This window comes from Orbicella franksi, chromosome 13 (assembly GCF_964199315.1).
Source record: "Orbicella franksi chromosome 13, jaOrbFran1.1, whole genome shotgun sequence".
Lineage (NCBI taxonomy): Eukaryota > Metazoa > Cnidaria > Anthozoa > Scleractinia > Merulinidae > Orbicella > Orbicella franksi.
Window position 1 is genome coordinate 11,418,521 of NC_138157.1, and position 19,419 is coordinate 11,437,939.

The window sequence follows — 19,419 nt, forward strand, 5'->3', positions numbered from 1 at the left end:
GTTCTAGAAACAGCTTGGACTAATGTTCAACTTGAAGCAGAAACGTTAGACTGTAGGCAGCTAAAATCTTGTTCTTCACACCCAAATGATTCTATAACTTTACTGACAAACTGGTAAGTATTAAGTATCAGTTTGAGAGGTAGCAAATCCGTCACGGACAACTTCTGTGGACCATGAGTGCCGCGCTAAAAATTACGATGCTGTTTTCTCAGCCGAATTTCAACTTTTTACCTTACGTGTATCCAGCCTGAAACAATTGATCTTGTAGTATACAAATGGAAATTAAATTTAATTTAGAAATTTTATAAGCAATGAAATAGATCACTGTGCGTTTAATTAGCTCGTTCTGTATAATCGATTTTCTCGGAAAATCCTGATCATTTTCGCGGAATTCGATTCTTACACTACTTCCGGTATACTATTTATGCGGGACAAAGCAGTGCATCTAGAAACCTCTCGAGAAACACGCTGTACGGGTATCCACTTTTGTTCCAGCCTTAAATGATCGATCTTGCGGTATAGAAATGAACTGATTTAGTTGGAAGTTATTTAACAGTGAACTATATCACTGTGCGCGCTCGCTCTGTATAAGTGATTTTTCTCGGAAAATCCTGATCGTTTTCGCGGAAATCCGTTCGCACACTACCTCCGGTAAACTATTTATAGACATGTTATAGAGGCGAAAGCAGTGCATCTAAAAGCCGCGCACTTAAATGGTCATAAATCGAAAGAAAACCTAGAAACCTCACAAGAAACACGTTAACACTGACACACCTGAAGCGAGGTAGGTTTATTTTTATTAATTCTCGTTCGTATCCTTACGCTTAAGAGTATAACCGTTTATCTCAGATAAAAAATTGATGTGTAACGTCAATACCACTCTATATACACGGATGCTCATTTTGCGAGCTTGGGCGACCTGACTGTCGTAAGGTTTTTGTGATACTAAGGCTGCACTGCCGATTTCTCACCCTTCAACTTTTAATTTGCGTGTATTTAAGGTTTTTTACCAGCATGAAATGATCAATCTCGCAGTATACAGAATAGATCGGACCGTTTATGCGTTTAATTAGCCCGTTCTATATGATCAATTTTCTTGGGAAATTCTAATTGTTTTCGCGGAAATTCGTTCGTACACTACTTCCGGTATGTTGCCCACGCGGCCACTATTTGTAAGGCTTAATAACTGTGACGGTGTGAAGACAATCACTAACTAATTAAACTAAACTTCAAAGTTTATTGCGGAACCACTTGCCTGCGGCTCGTGGTTCCACAGCCACTTTGACAATGTTATAGCGCAATTTATCACCAATAAGAGAATAGACGCATAAAAAAGTGACGTCAATTTGTTAATTCGATTCAATTTCCACCAAAATTTCTGGGACTTTTGCTTTGGTGACTTGCCACAACTTGGAACACCATAAATCGACCATAATTAGGCCATTTTACCTTTAGCCTCTTTCTCAAAGCGAGTCTTTGTGCCTATCCTTTCAGTCTGATCCTTTCATATGAAAATGAAATTTCATTCACAAGTAAATTAAACTCATTTTCATATCATGGTGGTGCACCAGGCCTCGCTTTGATAGAGAGGCTTAAGGCAACTCGGTTTAAATGAAGTCATGAGAATTTCACGTGCGCTTGACGGGAGCGTCACAAGTGCATTCGACTGTAACTTGATCGTTCCGCTTCATTCACAACACGAAGGAAGAAAGAAAGGTGACGCTCCGACTGCCGTGCGAATTACCCAAAGTGAAAGAACACGCAAGTTTCCCACGGAGGAGTAGAAAATTGATTGGATATCGGTCATTTGAAGAAAACATGATCGCTCTAACTGAGGACATTGCCAATGATAAGGACAGGTGGGTATATAACATTGAGTTGAAACGAATGTTTATGAAATTCGCACCGTTTACAGAAGCATTTGTTAAAAATCGCCAAGCTGCAACTTGAAACAAAAACTGATAAACAGTAAGCAGCCAAACCTACTTCTTATCACCAAAATGATGCCATGACTTGATAACAAACTAGAATAAAGTAGTATAAGTATCAGTCACGACCCATGCAAATAAAAATCAGTAAATTGAAACTTTTATAGCAGTGAAATAGGTCACTGTGCGCTCCGGAAGATCGACTTTCTGGGAAAATCCTGATTTTCGCGGAAATACCACACTATTTCCGGTATGTTCTTACACAACCAAACTTTGTAAGGTATCGTGCGCACTTCCCACTTTTGAACTTCTCGGCTTGATATCCGTGTCATTAAAACCCCCAATTGAACTTCAAATTTACTCACCTTAAAATCTCGCATTAAGTTTATTCAACTATCATTCCCTGTGTTTGCGTTAGATTCGAGGTGACACATATATGTATTAAATATCCGGCATTAAACAAACAAGGTGCCGAAACCTATGTGGTTTGATGTAAGTAAAGCGAGCGAGACAATTTCCTTCTAAAATATTCCACGAACAATCTCCTCTAAAGTCGTCCGCAGTCTAGAAAGTTGTGATGAAACGATAAAAACTGCTGCCGAAAGATTAAAAATGACTGCCTGGTGAAAACTGTATTCTTCAAACTAGCTTTGCGCAGCGGTAAAATGTAGCAAGAGTTAATTCACAGGTGCATCATACCGGATTATTACGACTCCGTTTGAGAGTTGTGCTGTTACTGAAATCTGACTCTCCGAGATCCCCGTGAAGATTACTAAAGAGATAACTTTGTTCTCTTGCCAAACGTTCCTTACCCTTAGTTCGAGAAGTACCCTCGCAAAATAACCCCTTGTGCTGCTTCAGAAGGCGGAAAAAAAGAACCCATCACGCATGACTCAAAGTAAACATCGTAAAAAGGAAACAAACTTTACTACAGACGTGGTACACCTATTTATGGGGGAAGTCTGTTTTCATTTCCTGAACGAAACTGTGTCGTTTTCGATCTTTCCGTAATTTTTTTTGCTGCTTTTAGTTTTCATTAAGCCGCTAACAATTAAATGTTTATGTTTTGTGACAAACTCTGTGTATGGAAAATTGCGTGCAAAAATGCCATAAGATAAAACTCGCTATGTATGACGATATGAAACAAAAAAGTGATTTTCGCGTCTTATAATTCGGATAATTGTTTTTCCATGATGATGAGAAATATTGGGAGACTGGATATGTAAAAAAGGTATAGATTTTGTTCTACCCCAGAGTCCAGACTAATTTTCTGGAACATAATTGTTCGATTGACTTCCCACCAGAATTTCCAGGATTTTCGGTTACAAGAATTATTTGGCATATGAGTAGCCACTTGCACCAACCTCCTATACCAATATATTGGTTTTAGTGACGTCACGAGAACGTCATGTGACGGGGCGTCACGAGCAAACCAACCGTAACAGGCGCGGAAGTTGACACTTCGACTGTCTTGTGAATTGTCTGAAGTAGTAGAAAACGTTTCGATCGGAGGAGAATATTAGTATTCCAATGTCAGTTATTTAAAAAAGAAAAAAAGACAGAAAAAACATCAGTACCTCAACGAAGAACATTGTCAAAAATAAAGAGGTGAGTAGGGTCAAACAATGATTATAATATTTGAACGTTCTAGAAACAGTTTGGAATAACGCCAATGTACAACTTGAAGCAGAAACGTTAGACTGTAGGCAGCTTAATCTTGTTCTTCACGCCCAAATGATTCTATAACTTGACTGACAAACTGGTAAGTATTAAGTATCAGTTTGAGAGGTAGGAAATCCGTCACGGACAACTTCTGTGGGCCATGAGTGCCGCGCTAAAAATTACGATGCTGTTTTCTCAGCCGGATTTCAACTTTTTACTTTAGGTGTATCCAGCCTGAAACAATTGATCTCGTAGTGTACAAATGGAAATTAAATTTAATTTAGAAATTTTATAAGCAGTGAAATAGATCACTGTGCGTTTAATTAGCTCGTTCTGTATAATCGATTTTCTCGGAAAATCCTGGTCATTTTCGCGGAATTCGATTCTTACACTACTTCCGGTATACTATTTACGCATGACAAAGCAGTGCATCTAGAAACCTCTCGAGAAACACGCTGTACGGGTATCTACTTTTGTTCCAGCCTTAAATGATCGATCTTGCGGTATAGAAATGAACTGATTTAGTTGGAAGTTATTTAACAGTGAACTATATCACTGTGCGCGCGCTCTCTGTATAAATGATTTTTCTCGGAAAATCCTGATCGTTTTCGCGGAAATTCGTTCGCACACTACGTCCGGTAAACTATTTATAGACATGTTATAGAGGCGAAAGCAGTGCATCTAAAAGCCGCGCACTTAAATGGTCATAAATCGAAAGAAAACCTAGAAACCTCACAAGAAACACGTTAACACTGACACACCTGAAGCGAGGTAGGTTTATTTTTATTCATTCTCCTTCGTATCCTTACGCTTAAGAGTATAACCGTTTATCTCAGATATAAAAATTGATGTGTAACGTCAATACCACTGTATATACACGGATGCTCATTTTGCGAGCTTGGGCGACCTGACTGTCGTAAGGTTTTTGTGATACTAAGGCTGCACTGCCGATTTCTCACCCTTCAACTTTTAATTTGCGTGTATTTAAGGTTTTTTACCAGCAGTATAGAGAATAGATCGGACCGTTTATGCGTTTAATTAGCCCGTTCTATATGATTAATTTTCTTGGGAAATTCTAATTGTTTTCGCGGAAATTCGTTCGTACACTACTTCCGATATGTTGCCCACACTGACTATTTGTAAGGCTTGATATCTGTGACGGTGTGAAGACAATCACTAACTAATTAAACTAAACTTCAAATTTACTCACCGTTTGAATTTCGCTATATATGTTTGGGTATTATTTCCTGTGCCTGCGTTAGATACGATGTGATATATACCGAGCAAAACACAGAAACCTTTAAACAAACCAGGCGACGAAACCGACGTAGTTTGATGTGAGTAAAGTGAGTGAGAGAAAGAGAATTCTTCGTCTTCATTGAGCCGCTGTTTTTAAACTCTGTGTATTACTTTAGCTATGTTAATTTACGGTCACAACGTGCGTGGATGAACGTAAGAAAGAGCAGGATGTTTGCAGCTTCGTCGCTTGTCCCTACAATATCGTGCTCATCTGGTCAGTTTTTTTTGCGTTCTTACCCGCGGATTTTCGAGAAAAAACAAGACGCTTTGCTGCGTGTACCCAGGCAGTCGCTATACTCAGAAGCAATAGCTATATTGCAATTGAGCTAAATGTTCTGCATTTGAAGTTGTACGAAATTCAATCGAATTGATGTGCTTAAGCTATTCTGCTTTTGATTGCATTTCTTGGAATCGATTAATAGTTTATTACTCGTTTGCAAGTCTTTAGGGTGTGAAATGAGTCAAGGTCTTTATATCAACCTATAAACGTTTCAGTCTATTTTCCTTAGCCTTTGTCGTTGTTATTTGCGTTTCTCAAGTAAGCGAGACATTTTAAATTTCATAGTTATGGCGATGCGTGACATAGACCTACGAACGCGGTTGTCGAAATCATATTCTTATCTCGTGATTTTTAGCCCATTTAGAAGTTAAAGTATTAGGAAAAGTGTTTATGTAAATGCTTGTTTGTTCAGTACAGATAATCAGTCGCCTAGATAGTCAAAGTAAGTTCCAGATGTTTACAATATTTTCCGGCCGCAATGTAGGCGTACCGCGGAGGTACACCAGCGTGGTGGTTCCATACTTGTCTCTGTAAATTTGTGCAAAATATTTCGACGAATATCTGAGCTTGGGAAAACGCACAGACCTAAAAATTCGAGAAGTGTCATCTTTATTAATCTCCTATAACATCACAATTTCTTGATTTTATCCACTAAATGGTTTTCGAATAAATTTATTATTGCGTCAGGATTGCGTGACAGTGCGAGCCAAGAATTGTTTTGATGGGGTCACTGGCATACATTAGTTTCTTTCAGCTTAAGTGTACGATAATTCGCTACAGGAGTTTCACTCTTGTTAAGACACATAACTCTGTTACAAGCAAATAACGAGAGAATATCGTTTAGTTCGAGATTTTATCTTTATTATACTTTACGAAGTTTCTCAGAGCATTTTACTTAGGTGTACTCGAACAGATGAATTCGTAAACAAATTCTCTAACCTTTCTGCTCTTGTTGCTCAGACGTTCTTGAGCTCGTGCTGGGATTCTGCTTGGTTCACGATCACGTCTAAAAATACGAAGACGCTTCTGAAGATGCTTTTTATCAAGTTGAAGAGTTGATAGCCCCGATTGATGGCTCCTTTGGTATAACATGATTCATGATTCATTCAAAATGTTCGCTCGTGAATTGATCTCTCGTAAGACTTGCAGCGACCCGTTCCGAAAACGCTTAACGTCCTTTAGTGTTGGTCTACCTTGAACGGTGTGTTCGTTTGTATGTGATTTCATCGTCCTAGAAATCATGGAATCCGTGCTAACTTTTCTCGACGACAACCTCTGGAAATTCCATGTGCTATACGCATGCACAGGTGGCGCATGCGCTTTAGAGACCAGACGGCGATTTGTGACTGAACGCGGAAAAAAAAAGCCGAAATTTAAACCCAGGCCTCACTGCCTGGGTAATTAGACTGCTCGCAGTCAAATCGCAGGGCGATTTATCAAATAGAGATAAGGTCAGCCTTCTGTTATGTGCTGATGACAGATATTATAAGGAGGGAACTAACAGGAAAGCTGGAAACTCAATAACTCATGATAATGGGCGCATAAGGCTTTAATAATAGATGTTCACAGATAGTTTCAATGAAATATATGTTATTTGCATGGTGAATACGTTGATCAGTGGAATTAAAGAGTCATATACGTGTGTAGTAAGTGACTAATGCACCTATCAATGTAAAACCGCGGTAGGGAGGGGGGGGGAGGGGAGTGCAGGCAAGGGGCGGGGATTTGACAAGTTTGAAAAAATTTTGATCAAATTTCTCAGGATTGGGAAACAAGCGTCAATCAAAAGTATCCGAAAAGGCCAACCTTGGAGTAAATATCCAAATACTACATCACCAGAAATTTCGAATCGACATGCGCAGTTGAAAGTAACACTTCACGCTCTGTTTTGATCTTCCGATTAAAGAAAATGTATGGAAATAATTTTTAATTGTCTCGTAGATCCAAACATTTCAAATTCCACAAGCTACAGTCGATCTTATTTAGGTCCTATATTGCTGAAGTTTCTTTCGAAGCTTCGAACGACATCAGATCTGTGAATTTCGGTTGGGTTTTTCCATATTTTTAAAAGTTACATTTTATGACGCCATTTACAGACATTACAGTCACTTCCTGCGGTGTGTCCGAAATCATTGTAGGTTTGTACCAGGATATGAGCCATGTTCACCTTCACCACCATTCTGTTCGACAAGTTCCAACATTTGTATGTTTCTAATTCATTCTAAAACTAATGAGACAATCTCAGATGGTGCAGAATGCAATTTACGGCTCTGATACAGTAGTCACACAAGTCCTCACCTTGCCGTACTCTCCCTTGGTAGTCAACTAATATGAGCGGAATATGAGCGGAGAAAAACTTGGTAAGACATAACCTTAGCAGTGTGTAAGTTTTCATGTTTCTATTTTCTTTCAAGGCCCCTAAAATAACTCACAATTATCGTTTGTCATGACGGTTTTGAATTGTATTTTATTATATAAAAGTCTGTGGTATACCGAGTAGTAACAAATTGATAAAAACGATATGATATCCTCACATGGGAAGATATCATGTTTGATAACATTTCTCTTTTGTCCCTTTAACTACACTTAAATTTGTGGGTGTTTGATCGAAACATCTTCGGATCTTCTTGGGTCGTCTTCGGCAATCTTCGGTAATCTTCGGAAAATGTTTGGAAATGTTCGGAAAATGTTCGGAAACGTTCTTCTGGCCTTCGGAACAATTTTGGAAAATCTTCGGAAATCTTTGGAAAGTGGTCGGAAATCTTCGGAAAATCGTCAAAAACTGCGTCTTCAGCATGTCTATATAATAAAAAGAACATTACACGTTTGCTCGAAGATATGAATTTTATGTTCTTGTGGCAAGAACAATATCTCACGAGTGAGCGCAAGATATAGTTCTTGCCACTCGAACATAAAATTCATATCTTCTCGCCACCGTGTAATATCCTCTATGTGGTGTCTTACGTTGAGTTTCGTTCATTTTGAATGTAATAATACGTAGAAGTAGCAAATGTGACAATTTTACTTTTCACATTAACGTTTGTAAATTGATACTTTCGTTTTCCTCGCCAAGGTATGCAACATAATATGCTTGTAAGAAAGATGTGTATTTTTTCACTCACTGCTGAAGATAAATGGAATGAAGTTAAATATCTGACGAAAAATCGAAGACGAACGATTTTTTCTATTCAAAACGCAAATTTTCGTTTCACCGATAACGAACTAATCTTTTTATCAAATAGTCACTTCGAGTCACGGAATTGTGCGTTCTTATTCTGTTGCCACCTTTGGCATCGATTAATACAGCTGAGTAGGGTTTCAACGAGAGGCACTGAATGTAGAGATCGTTACTTGACCGACATTATTATATCCTACATAGGTGAGCGAGTCACCTCCAAGACTGATGAAATTAATTGGCGGTTTCAGTAATAAGTGCTACGGAGTCTGCGGCAATAATTGCAAAGTTTCTTATGTCACAAATTTACTAGTTTAACGTGTAACTATAAACGCGAGAAAATTTCGGCTGAATGTGAACTTTTTGCTCTGTTTCATAGAAGAGGAAATAGGCAAGCTGCTAAGGAGAAGCGAGATGTTTCCATTCCTTAATTGAACCCTGGCAAACACGCAGTAGTTATAAACCAGCAGACGACATTTCTTGAATCGAGCTAGAGGTGATTCCTGCGCTAAAAAGGGGAGACTTGACAATACCTGAAATATAAGTCAAGACGAGAGTGTGGTATCTGAACTCAAGAACGGAGTTTATCACACTAGCAATGCTAGAGCGCATGCTTCTTACATGTTGTGTTCTACCACAAGGGAAAGCACTCAACGTCCATGTCTAATCCCGTATGAAATGTATCTTTCACTTTAAGTGCCTGTGAACTGAAAAATTATTGCTGCTTATTTAAAAGGCTTTTCAAAATACAGAAGAATGGCGTTTTCGGTTTTGGAATATCTTTTTTCGTTTTAGAGATATTGACGTTTTTGTATTACGCAAATTAGGAAAGTGATGACGTCATCAGTTGTGCAACTAAAACGGTAAAATATTGAATAAGAATATCTCTAGAAATGTTAGAGCAGTGTTCTTCAAACTTGGCACCAGAAATATACATCATAAAAAAAACAAAACGACACCCGTAGGGCCGTTGCCATGGAAACTCTCTTGGCTCCAATTCCTTTCGGTCAAAAACCAAATATCCCCATCTGCAACCCTTGTAAGTAAGACAGAGGGTCCTGCTCGGAACAGACATAGTTCCCATATTGTCTTAACTCTGCTCATTAGATTGCTGGGAGTAGATGATCCTTGGTTAAGACAAAAACTGGGAATTTCAGTTTTAATTAAAACAGGCACTGCATAAAATCGTCTGTATAAGGGGCCTTCCTCAGGTCGTACACAGTCAATATATCTATTGGTATAAGACAAATATAAGGATGCGGCAGGATGTATAAGGTCCGTATAATGATCAGTATATTTCAGGGCTGGCCAAGACAAATACCAGGATCTTATACACTTGTGGCAGGATTCGTCATATATCATTATACACGTCGGTATACATCATGTATACTGTGTGAAACAGGAGGTATACTACCCTGCGAACAGGCTCCCGGCGAGGACGGAAAAAAATTCGGCGAGCGCGAAACAGAAGAATTCGGAGAGCAAAGCGATCGGGGCGGGGACAGGGAAGCCTGTAGACTTTGTTTTTGATGTGCCTATCCGCCCTTGGTGATAAGCCTGTAACAAATCAGTCAAAGAGGTAATTACACCTGTCAAAAAGCTACATTTTCGGTACTTGCAAACAGTTCTAATCGAGCTAATCAAATAGCCGGGCCGGGCGTCACAATATAGAGCCAATACTTAGAGAGCTTAAAACATATTTTGCAATACTGAAATGAGCCTGAAGAAATTTATATAAGCACATGATAGAGGTGTCAAACTCTGCGAAGCGACAAGCAGATAACAGCGGAAAGTCAGGAAACCATGCCTTTGACCTCTAAAAAAATTGCTATAGCACCGCCAAACGGCTCCACTCCACTAACTTCTACTTAAAATTCCTCCTCGTAACAAAGCATTAAGTGCCCTTCAGAATCACTTGTGAAATAACGAGAGGTCGAGAGACCGAAACTTAAAAGAGAACGGCAAATGCACTATTGTAACGAACTGTTGGAGTCGTATAATTTTACAAAGATCTGTCAAATATTCATTTCAAAGATGTCAACAATCAGCGATTTAACCAATTATATCATGATACCATGAGCTGGTATCATAGAACAGCGGCATCAACAGAATGTCTACAGGCTGCCTCGCTTCGTTCGGGCTCACCGGGAGCCTGTTCGCAGGCTAGAGGTATACTGGCAGGTCTGTGGAAGGTGTGTATACGGAATTTTACAGTTGCGGCAGGATTCCTTCTATGTCAGGTCAAATGTCAGTATACAGTACGTATACTGGGAGAATCAAGAGGTATACTGAACGTGGCATGGACGAGATGTGTACTGATTTCGTATATCTTATGGACAATGATCCCTGGTTTTTAGTTACAATGAAATTTGTTTTCGGGATTTCTAGTGGCAGGTTTTATGGGTATTCATTTTAAATTTTAGCTTAGAAACTGATTCGTAAACAAACACCATTTACTTGTGTTCCTCTCTGCTGTTTATTTAACATTTGCAAATAAAAATCTACTTGATTACTATCTTCATGATCTCCTGAATGTGGTCGAAGCTATTTCATGTTTCTTTAAGTCTTAGTCTACATGGAGTTAGAACTGTAATTGTGATGAGCAACAGAACAACTATTTTACACATAAAGTATACATTATACCTCTCCGTACACATTATGTATACGGGTTCATTATACCTCCTTATACATGCAATTTCATGCAGTGAGGACCAGCGGCAAAACTGTTGTCATGGCGACACCACAACTGGTGTCATTTTGTTTCTTTTGTGATGTACATTTTTGGTTTGGTTAGTTTGAAGAACACCCCTTCAATATTTTCAGAGATATTCTTTATTCAATATTTTTCCACTCAGCCCCCCTTCCCGCAAGGCTGATTGATTAATTGACACCTTATTGTGTTAGTGCTTAGTGCCTTAAGCCTGGTTTTCACTAGCAACGCAAGTACAAGCGCAAGCACAAGCGCAAACACAACAATTCAGATTAATTTCCCGACCCCGGGGCCGCTTTGCACGATCAAAAGCCCGACCGGGGTATTGTCCCAGGCATCAAATCCCACCTCTTGCCCGCAATTACCCCCCCCCCCCCACCTCCCTTCCAGACAGCGGAATTTACATTTATAGGTGCATAATAAAGCACTAACGTTCTTTGCTGCCCAATCTCTGAATACCTAAATATCCCGGTAATTAGGCTTTTTTTGCTCGAGAGGCTTTCTTTGGCGGACTTATTTTCGGAAGTGCACATTGTTGAAGTCCTTACTGTGGGAAGAAAAAGCCAAAAAACTCACTAAATATAACAATATTAACGAAATGAAACCAAAAAAGTTCTACAGAAATAGAGGAAGGATTTTCACGTCTAAACTTTGTGGGACTTATTTTCAAGAGGGCCTATCTGGGGCAAACTCGCCAGAGTCCGCGCGGCTACGGGAAAGCGTTGACTTCACGCTCTAACACCCTAAAGTCTGATTCTTCATGCTGACCTAACTGAAGAATCCTGGCCTTTGAGAAGGGGATTGCATTTTCGGGGACTTATTATCTGATTTTGCGGTATTTTGATTCACTAGGTTTAACGGTTAAAAAATCATTTGAAGCTTTCTCACTTGGACAATTGAAAAGGAACGAAGATTCAAGAACTAGAAAACAACAGTTGGTAGAGTCATGCACCAAACCCTGGCAATATAGTTGATGAGATATTGACATGAGAGATGAGTAATTGAGGAGTTCCTAAAGAGAAAAATTTGCAGGGGAGTGCAAGAAACAGCTTAGGACCAAGTAAGACGACGCAGTTGACAGAAGCCCCTGAAGAACAAAAAGAAGACGATTTCGCCTTTTTACGCAAAAGGTGGCAGAGATGGGACAGCTTTTGACTAACCTGCTAAGACAATTACTAGGAGACAGCGAAACAGATAACACGACTCTGAAGTATCGAGTTAGTAGCCTGCGAAAACAGTTAATCACTGCGAAACAACAAATGGTAGAATACCAAACGGAAGTGTTTGACTTGCAGCGACAATTGGAACGAAGCAGCACAGATAAGGAAACTTCAAAGAAACAGTTAAGAGAGGAACGAGGACGAGTGATCGACTTAGAAAGACAGTTAAGCACGACAAAGCAACAACTGGTAAGGAGTCAAACGGAATTAATCGATCTGCAAAGACAACTACCAGTAAGAGAGCAAGAAGTCACTGATCTGCAAAGGCAATTGAGTAATTTGCAAGAACAGTTGGAAGAAAACAGCACAAATATGACACAGGTGGAGGAGCAATTTAGATTGGCGCTACAACGAGATGCAGACAGACTGAACCAACTGACTGATTTGAAAGAACAATTACGCGAACGGAACAGAGCCAGAGCAACCTTAAAGGAACAGGTACGAGAGGAAAAACATCGAGTTATTAGCCTGCAAAGACAGTTAAGCACAACAAAGCAAGAACTGGTAACGACACAGACGCAATTGTCCAACTTGCAAGGGCAGTTACAAAGAAAGGAGGCAGATATGGCAAACATAGAGGAACAATTACGACGAGAACAAAAACGAGATATTTACCTGCAAAGTCAATTAAGCACAACACAGGAACAACTGGTGGAAAAAGAGAAGCAATTAGCTGAGTTGCAAAGGCAACTAACAGTGATGAACCAACAAGTCACTTACCTGGAAAGACATCTGACAGTGACACATCAACAAGCTACTGATCTGCATGGACAACTGGTAGCGAGAAACAAGCAAGTCATTGATCTTGAACGACATGCAACAGCGAGGGACGAACAATTTTCTGCCTTGCAAGGACACCTGGCAGCAAGCAACCAACAAGTTACTTATCTGCAAGATAAAGTTACAGAGAGAGACCAACAAGTTAGTGATCTGCAAGAGCAACTGAGGCAAACGGACCAACAAGTTACCGATCTAGAAATACAACTCACAGCAAACAATGACCAAGTTACTGATCTGCAAGAACAAGTAACAGCAGGGGACCGGGAAGGTATTGATTTGCAAAGGCAAGAGACCACGAGCCAAGAGCATGTTACTGATCTGCAAGGACAACTGGCAGCGAGCAACCAACGCGTTACTTATCCGGAAGGACAACCTACAGCGAGCAAAGAACAAGTTACTGAAGTAGATGGACAGCTCGTAAGGAGGAGCAAGCAAGTTAATGATCTGGAAGGACAACTGGCAGCGAGCAACGAACACGTTACTGATCAGGAAGGAAAACCTATAGCGAGCAACGGACAAGTTACTGATCTGCAAAAAAAAGTGGTGGCAAGCGACCAAGAACAAGACACAGACCAACAGATTAAAGATGTTCAAGGACAAGTGGCAGTGAGTAGCGAGCAAGTTTCTGATCTACAGAGGCAATTGACAACCAGCCACCAACTAGTGACGGATCTGCAAGGACAACTGACTGTGAGCAACGAACAGGTTACTGATCTGCAAGAACAACTGTTAGCGCGCAGCGAACAAGTTAATGGCCTGAAGGGAGAAATGATAGCAAGAGACCAACAAGTTGCTGATCTCCAAAAACAACTAACTGAAAGCAACGAACAAGTTTCTGATCTACAAGGACAATTGGCAGCCAACGAAGAACTAGTTAATTCTCTACAAAGACAAGTATTAACGAGTGACCAACAAGTTACCGATTTGCAAGGACAACTGATATCGAGAGAACAAAAAGTGTTCGATCTACAAAGACAACGGACAGCGCAATACCAGCAGGTTACTGATCTTCAAGGGCAACTAGCAGCGAGAGACCAACTGATAACTTTTCTGCAAGAAGAGGTTATCTCGGGACACGAACAAGCAACTGATCTGCACGGGCAACTGACTGCGAGATACCAAGACGTTACCGATCTACATGGGCAACTGACCGCGAGATGCCAGCAAGTAACTGACTTACAAAGACAACTGCCAGCGAGATATCAGCGAGTTATTCATCTACATGTACAAGGGCAAAGGAGAGACAGAGACGAACAGGCCAATGATTTGCAAACACAACTTGAAGTGAGAGACCAACGAGTTACCGATCTGGAAGAAGAGGTAACAACGAGAGACCAACAGGTTATTGATCTCCAAAGACAAGTTCGAGTGAGAGACCAACAAGTAGCTGATCTGGAAGAGGGCGTGATGGCGAGAGACCAGCAAGTAAATAATCTGCAAAGACAACTGACAGTGACAAACCACCAGCTGGCTGATCTAGAAGAACAAGTCACAGCTAAAGGCCAACAAGTAACTAATCTAGAGGAAGACGTGATAGCGAGGGACCAACACGTTTCTGATCTGCAAAGACAGGTGACAGCAAAGGACCAACAAGTTACTGTTCTGCAAAGACAAATTAGAGCGAAAGACCAACAGGTGACTGATCTCGAAGAAGACGTAATGGCGAGAAACCAACGAGTAGATGATCTGCAAAGGCAAATAACAGCAAAAGACCAACAAGTAAACAATCTGGAACAAGAAGTGGCAGCAAGAGTCCAGCAAGTTTCTGATCTGCAAGGAAAACAGACAGCAAGAGACCAACAACTTGTTGAGCTGCAAAGAGAAGTGACAGCGAGAGACCAACACATTGCTGATCTGCAAGGACGAGTGAAAGATTCTGATCTGGAAGGGAACAGGAAAAAGAAAGATCGACAAGATCCTGATCTGGAAGAGAACAAAAAAGCGAAAGACGAACAAAATTCTGGTCTTGAGGAGAACACGAAAGCGAAAGATCAACAAGATTCTGATCTAGAAGAGAAAAAGAAAGCGAAAGACCAACAAGATTCTGATCAGAAAGAGGACAAGAAAGCGAAAGACCAACAAGATTCTGATCAGAAAGAGGACAAGAAAGCGAAAGACCAACAAGATTCTGATCAGGAAGAGGACAAGAAAGGGAAAGACCAACAAGATTCTGATCTGGAAGAGAACAAGAAAGGGAAAGATCAACAAGATTCTGATCTGGAAGAGGAAAAGAAAGCGAGAGACCAACAAGATTCTGATGTAGAAGAGGACAAGAAAGGGAAAGACCAGCAAGATTCCGATCAGGAAGAGAACAAGAAAGCGAAAGACCAACAAGATTCTGATCTGGAAGAGAACAAGAAAGCAAAAGATCAACAAGATTCTGATGTGGAAGAGAACAAGAAAGCAAAAGACCACCAAGATTCTGATCAGGAAGAGGACAAGAAAGCAAAAGACCAACAAGATTCTGATCTGGAAGAGAACAAAAAAGCGGAAGACCAACAAGATTCTCATGTGGAAGAGGACAAGAGAGGGAAAGACCACCAAGATTCTGATCAGGAAGAGGACAGGAAAGCGGAAGACCAACAAGATTCTGATCTGGAAGAGGACAAGAAAGGGAAAGACCAACAAGATTCTGATCAGGAAGAGGACAAGAAAGCGAAAGATCAACAAGATTCTGATCTGGAAGAGGACAAGAAAGGGAAAGACCAACAAGATTATGATCAGGAAGACGACAAGAAAGCGAAAGACCAAAGAGATTCTGATCAGAAAGTGGTCAAGAAAGCGAAAGACCAACAAACTTCTGATGTAGAGGAGGACAAAAAAGCAAAAGACCAACAAGATTCTGAGGTTGAAGAGGACAAGAAAGGGAAAGACCAACAAAATTCTGAGGTGGAAGAGAACAAGAAAGCGAAAGATCAACAAGATTCTGATGTGGAAGAGGACAAAAAAACGAAAGACCAACAAGATTCTGATCTGGAAGAGAACAAGAAAGCGAAAGATCAACAAGATTCTGATGTGGAAGAGGACAAAAAAGCGAAAGACCAACAAGATTCTGATCAGGAAGACGACAAGAAAGCGAAAGACCAACAAGATTCTGATCTGGAAGAGGACAAGAAAACGAAAGACCAACATGATTCTGATGTGAAAGAGAACAAGAAAGCGAAAGACCAACAAGATTCTGATCTGGAGGAGAACAAGAAAGCGAAAGATCAACAAGATTCTGATGTGGAAGAGGACAAGAAAGGGAAAGACCAACAAGATTATGATCAGGAAGACGACAAGAAAGCGAAAGACCAACAAGATTCTGATCTGGAAGAGAACAAGAAAGGGAAAAATCAACACGATTCTGATGTGGAAGAGGACAAAAAAGCGAAAGACCAACAAGATTCTGATCAGAAAGAGGACCAGAAAGCGAAAGATCAACAAGATTTTGATGTGGAAGAGGACAAGAAAGGGAAAGACCAACAAAATTCTGAGGTGGAAGAGAACAAGAAAGCGGAAGACCAACAAGATTCTGATCTGGAAAAGGACAAGAAAACGAAAGACCAACATGATTCTGATGTGAAAGAGAAGAAGAAAGCGAAAGATCAACAAGATTCTGATGTGGAAGAGAACAAGAAAGGGAAAGACCAACAAGATTTTGATGTGGAAGACGACAAGAAAGCAAAAGACCAACAAGATTCTGATCAGAAAGAGGTCAAGAAAGCGAAAGACCAACAAACTTCTGATGTGGAGGAGTACAAAAAAGCGAAAGACCAACAAGATTCTGATCTGGAAGAGGACAAGAAAGGGAAAGACCAACAAGATTCTGATCTGGAAGAGAACAAGAAAGGGAAAAATCAACACGATTCTGATGTGGAAGAGGACAAAAAAGCGAAAGACCAACAAGATTCTGATCAGGAAGAGGAGCAGAAGGCGAAAGATCAACAAGATTCTGATGTGGAAGAGGACAAAAAAGCGAAAGACCAACAAAATTCTGAGGTGGAAGAGAACAAGAAAGCGAAAGACCAACAAGATTCTGATCTGGAGGAGAACAAGAAAGCGAAAGATCAACAAGATTCTGATGTGGAAGAGGACAAGAAAGGGAAAGACCAACAAGATTATGATCAGGAAGATGACAAGAAAGCGAAAGACCAACAAGATTCTGATCAGAAAGAGGCCAAGAAAGCGAAATACCAACAAAATTCTGATGTGGAAGAGGACAAAAAAGCAAAAGACCAACAAGATTCTGAGGTTGAAGAGGACAAGAAAGGGAAAGACCAACAAAATTCTGAGGTGGAAGAGAACAAGAAAGCGAAAGATCAACAAGATTCTGATGTGGAAGAGGACACGAAAACGAAAGACCAACAAGATTCTGATCAGGAAGAGGACAAGAAAGCGAAAGACCAACAAGATTCTGATCTGAAAGAGAACAAGAAAGGGAAAAATCAACAAGATTCTGATGTGGAAGAGGACAAAAAAGCGAAAGACCAACAAGATTCTGATCAGGAAGAGGACCAGAAAGCAAAAGACCAACAAGATTCTGATGTGGAAGAGGACATAAAAGGGAAAGGCCAACAAGATTTTGATCAGGAAGAGGACAAGAAAGTGAAAGGCTCGCAAGTTACTGATCATAAATAGGACGTGACAGGAAGAGACTAGCAAGTACGTGATCTGGAAGAGGTCTGGAGGATTATGAAATGTGCTAGAGAAAGAGCGAGAGGAAAATAAATTCTTGTAGCTAAAGGGATAGACCTTACGCATATTCGACGGCGGCGGCTAAGACTACGCCAATCTAGGAAGACGCACTTACATTTTACTTGAGAATTTTGCTCAATGTGCTAGGAAAGCGTTCAGTTTCAAATAGGACTGAGAAAATAAGCCGTAGTGGTTCGTGTTCTCCAAAAAACATGAATATTGGTTATTTCACTTTTTTGACTTGCAAAGGACAGCTAATAAATTTACAAAGGTGCAAATGCAAGTAAAGAATCATTGTGCTGGTCAACAAGTTTATTGTTTTACCGTTGCCGTCGTGTTTTTCGGAAGGTCCCTATTATTTCGAAAGTCAGGACATCATGACTTCAAACTACAGACTATAAAGCTAATTACTAAAATGAAGAACGGAATTTTAACAGCTAACCTTAATTCGACGCGGAAATACTTGAAACCCCCCTCCCCCCTCCTCTGAATTATTAACCGAATTCAGTCCTCTCGGATCAGATCAGTACTTTGAACACGGTAGCGTGTGTTACACGAGCCGCTTTCTTCGCTGTAACAGAAGTAGGAAAAAAACAAGTGTTTACAGAAATCCGGCCAAAACATCATTATTAGGTGTGTATGTTTAGTTCGTATTGAAGTAAGGAATTTATGATTTTTCTGCGTTTGCTTAATAAATAACTTTGGAAAGGTATCTAGAATTTCAAAATTCACGTTGCGCTGTGCGCCAAGGAGCGGCACGTTGTTTTGTGTATTTGTTTAAACAAGTTGGTAGCGGACCTATAGGTCAGTAAACTTGTAATACGCAATTGGTTTTCCTCTCCGATATTTCGATCACAAATGACGTTTTAAATAAACTGCTTTTGACCCCAGCGCCTCTTGCTTTCTCCTTGAAGTCCTAATAATGGATATCCCTTAAAATGTACTCTGTGTCTGATACTCCTCTTCAAGACAACTGGTGCCTTCCAGAACTTACTGTTCCCCTGGGGGGGAGGGTGGGGGGGAGGGCGCACCCTCCCTAATGTAAGTTCCAAAGGGCCGGAAATTTAACAAAAATGAAGGGCAACACCACCTGAAGAGGCCAGAATCCTAAATTCGCCCCCAGGTTTGCAATAAACTCTCCGCCAGTGTTGTCAGTGAATGTCTGATGCCAAACACCTGTCGTCACCGTATCAGCACTCGATCAGTGCATATCGATAAACCACACAATGAGAATCGACTTACTGAAGTCAGAAGAGCTATATGATAAACAAAAGCGTTCGCAAAGTTGACCGTTAAATACTTGCAGATACTCATTTGGAGAGTTAGTCGAAGCTAATAGTAACATTCAGTTGCAAGCGAAGGACCTGTTCCTTGCAATTTCAGTTATCCAGCTGAATGATATTTTGTTGGCTGAGAAACCCACTACGTGGCAGTTCGTGTCTACATTGCGGAGATCGGAGTTTGGAGAGGAGTGGGAGAGGGACGCTTTATTCATATTAGGCCATCAAGAGGATTCGCTTATTTCATTTTGGAGAATCTATATTGAAATATGAGATACAGCACATTGATTAACAACAACAGCAGCAACAACAACAACAACAACAACAGACACTGCAGTAACTGCAAGAATGGGCTCTCGTAGCCACAACAACATTTTCAACAACATCTTGTTTACTCTAAGTCAATAT

At 40.4% G+C, this 19,419-nt stretch overlaps 1 protein-coding gene across 1 annotated transcript in view; it reads left to right on the forward strand.

Annotated features, from left to right (window-relative positions):
- The window catches only part of LOC145465029 (uncharacterized), a 19,095-nt gene extending 405 nt beyond the window's left edge, over positions 1-18,690 (forward strand). Inside the window, exons 1-2 of the mRNA XM_081448836.1 lie at positions 1-4,361; positions 11,907-18,690. The exon at positions 1-4,361 is cut by the window's left edge and continues 405 nt beyond it. Coding sequence (XP_081304962.1) covers positions 12,194-17,674 — 5,481 coding nt within the window. The 5' untranslated portion in view covers positions 1-4,361; positions 11,907-12,193 and the 3' untranslated portion in view covers positions 17,675-18,690. The remainder of the gene's footprint in view (positions 4,362-11,906) is intronic.
- Positions 18,691-19,419: the final 729 nt, after the last annotated feature.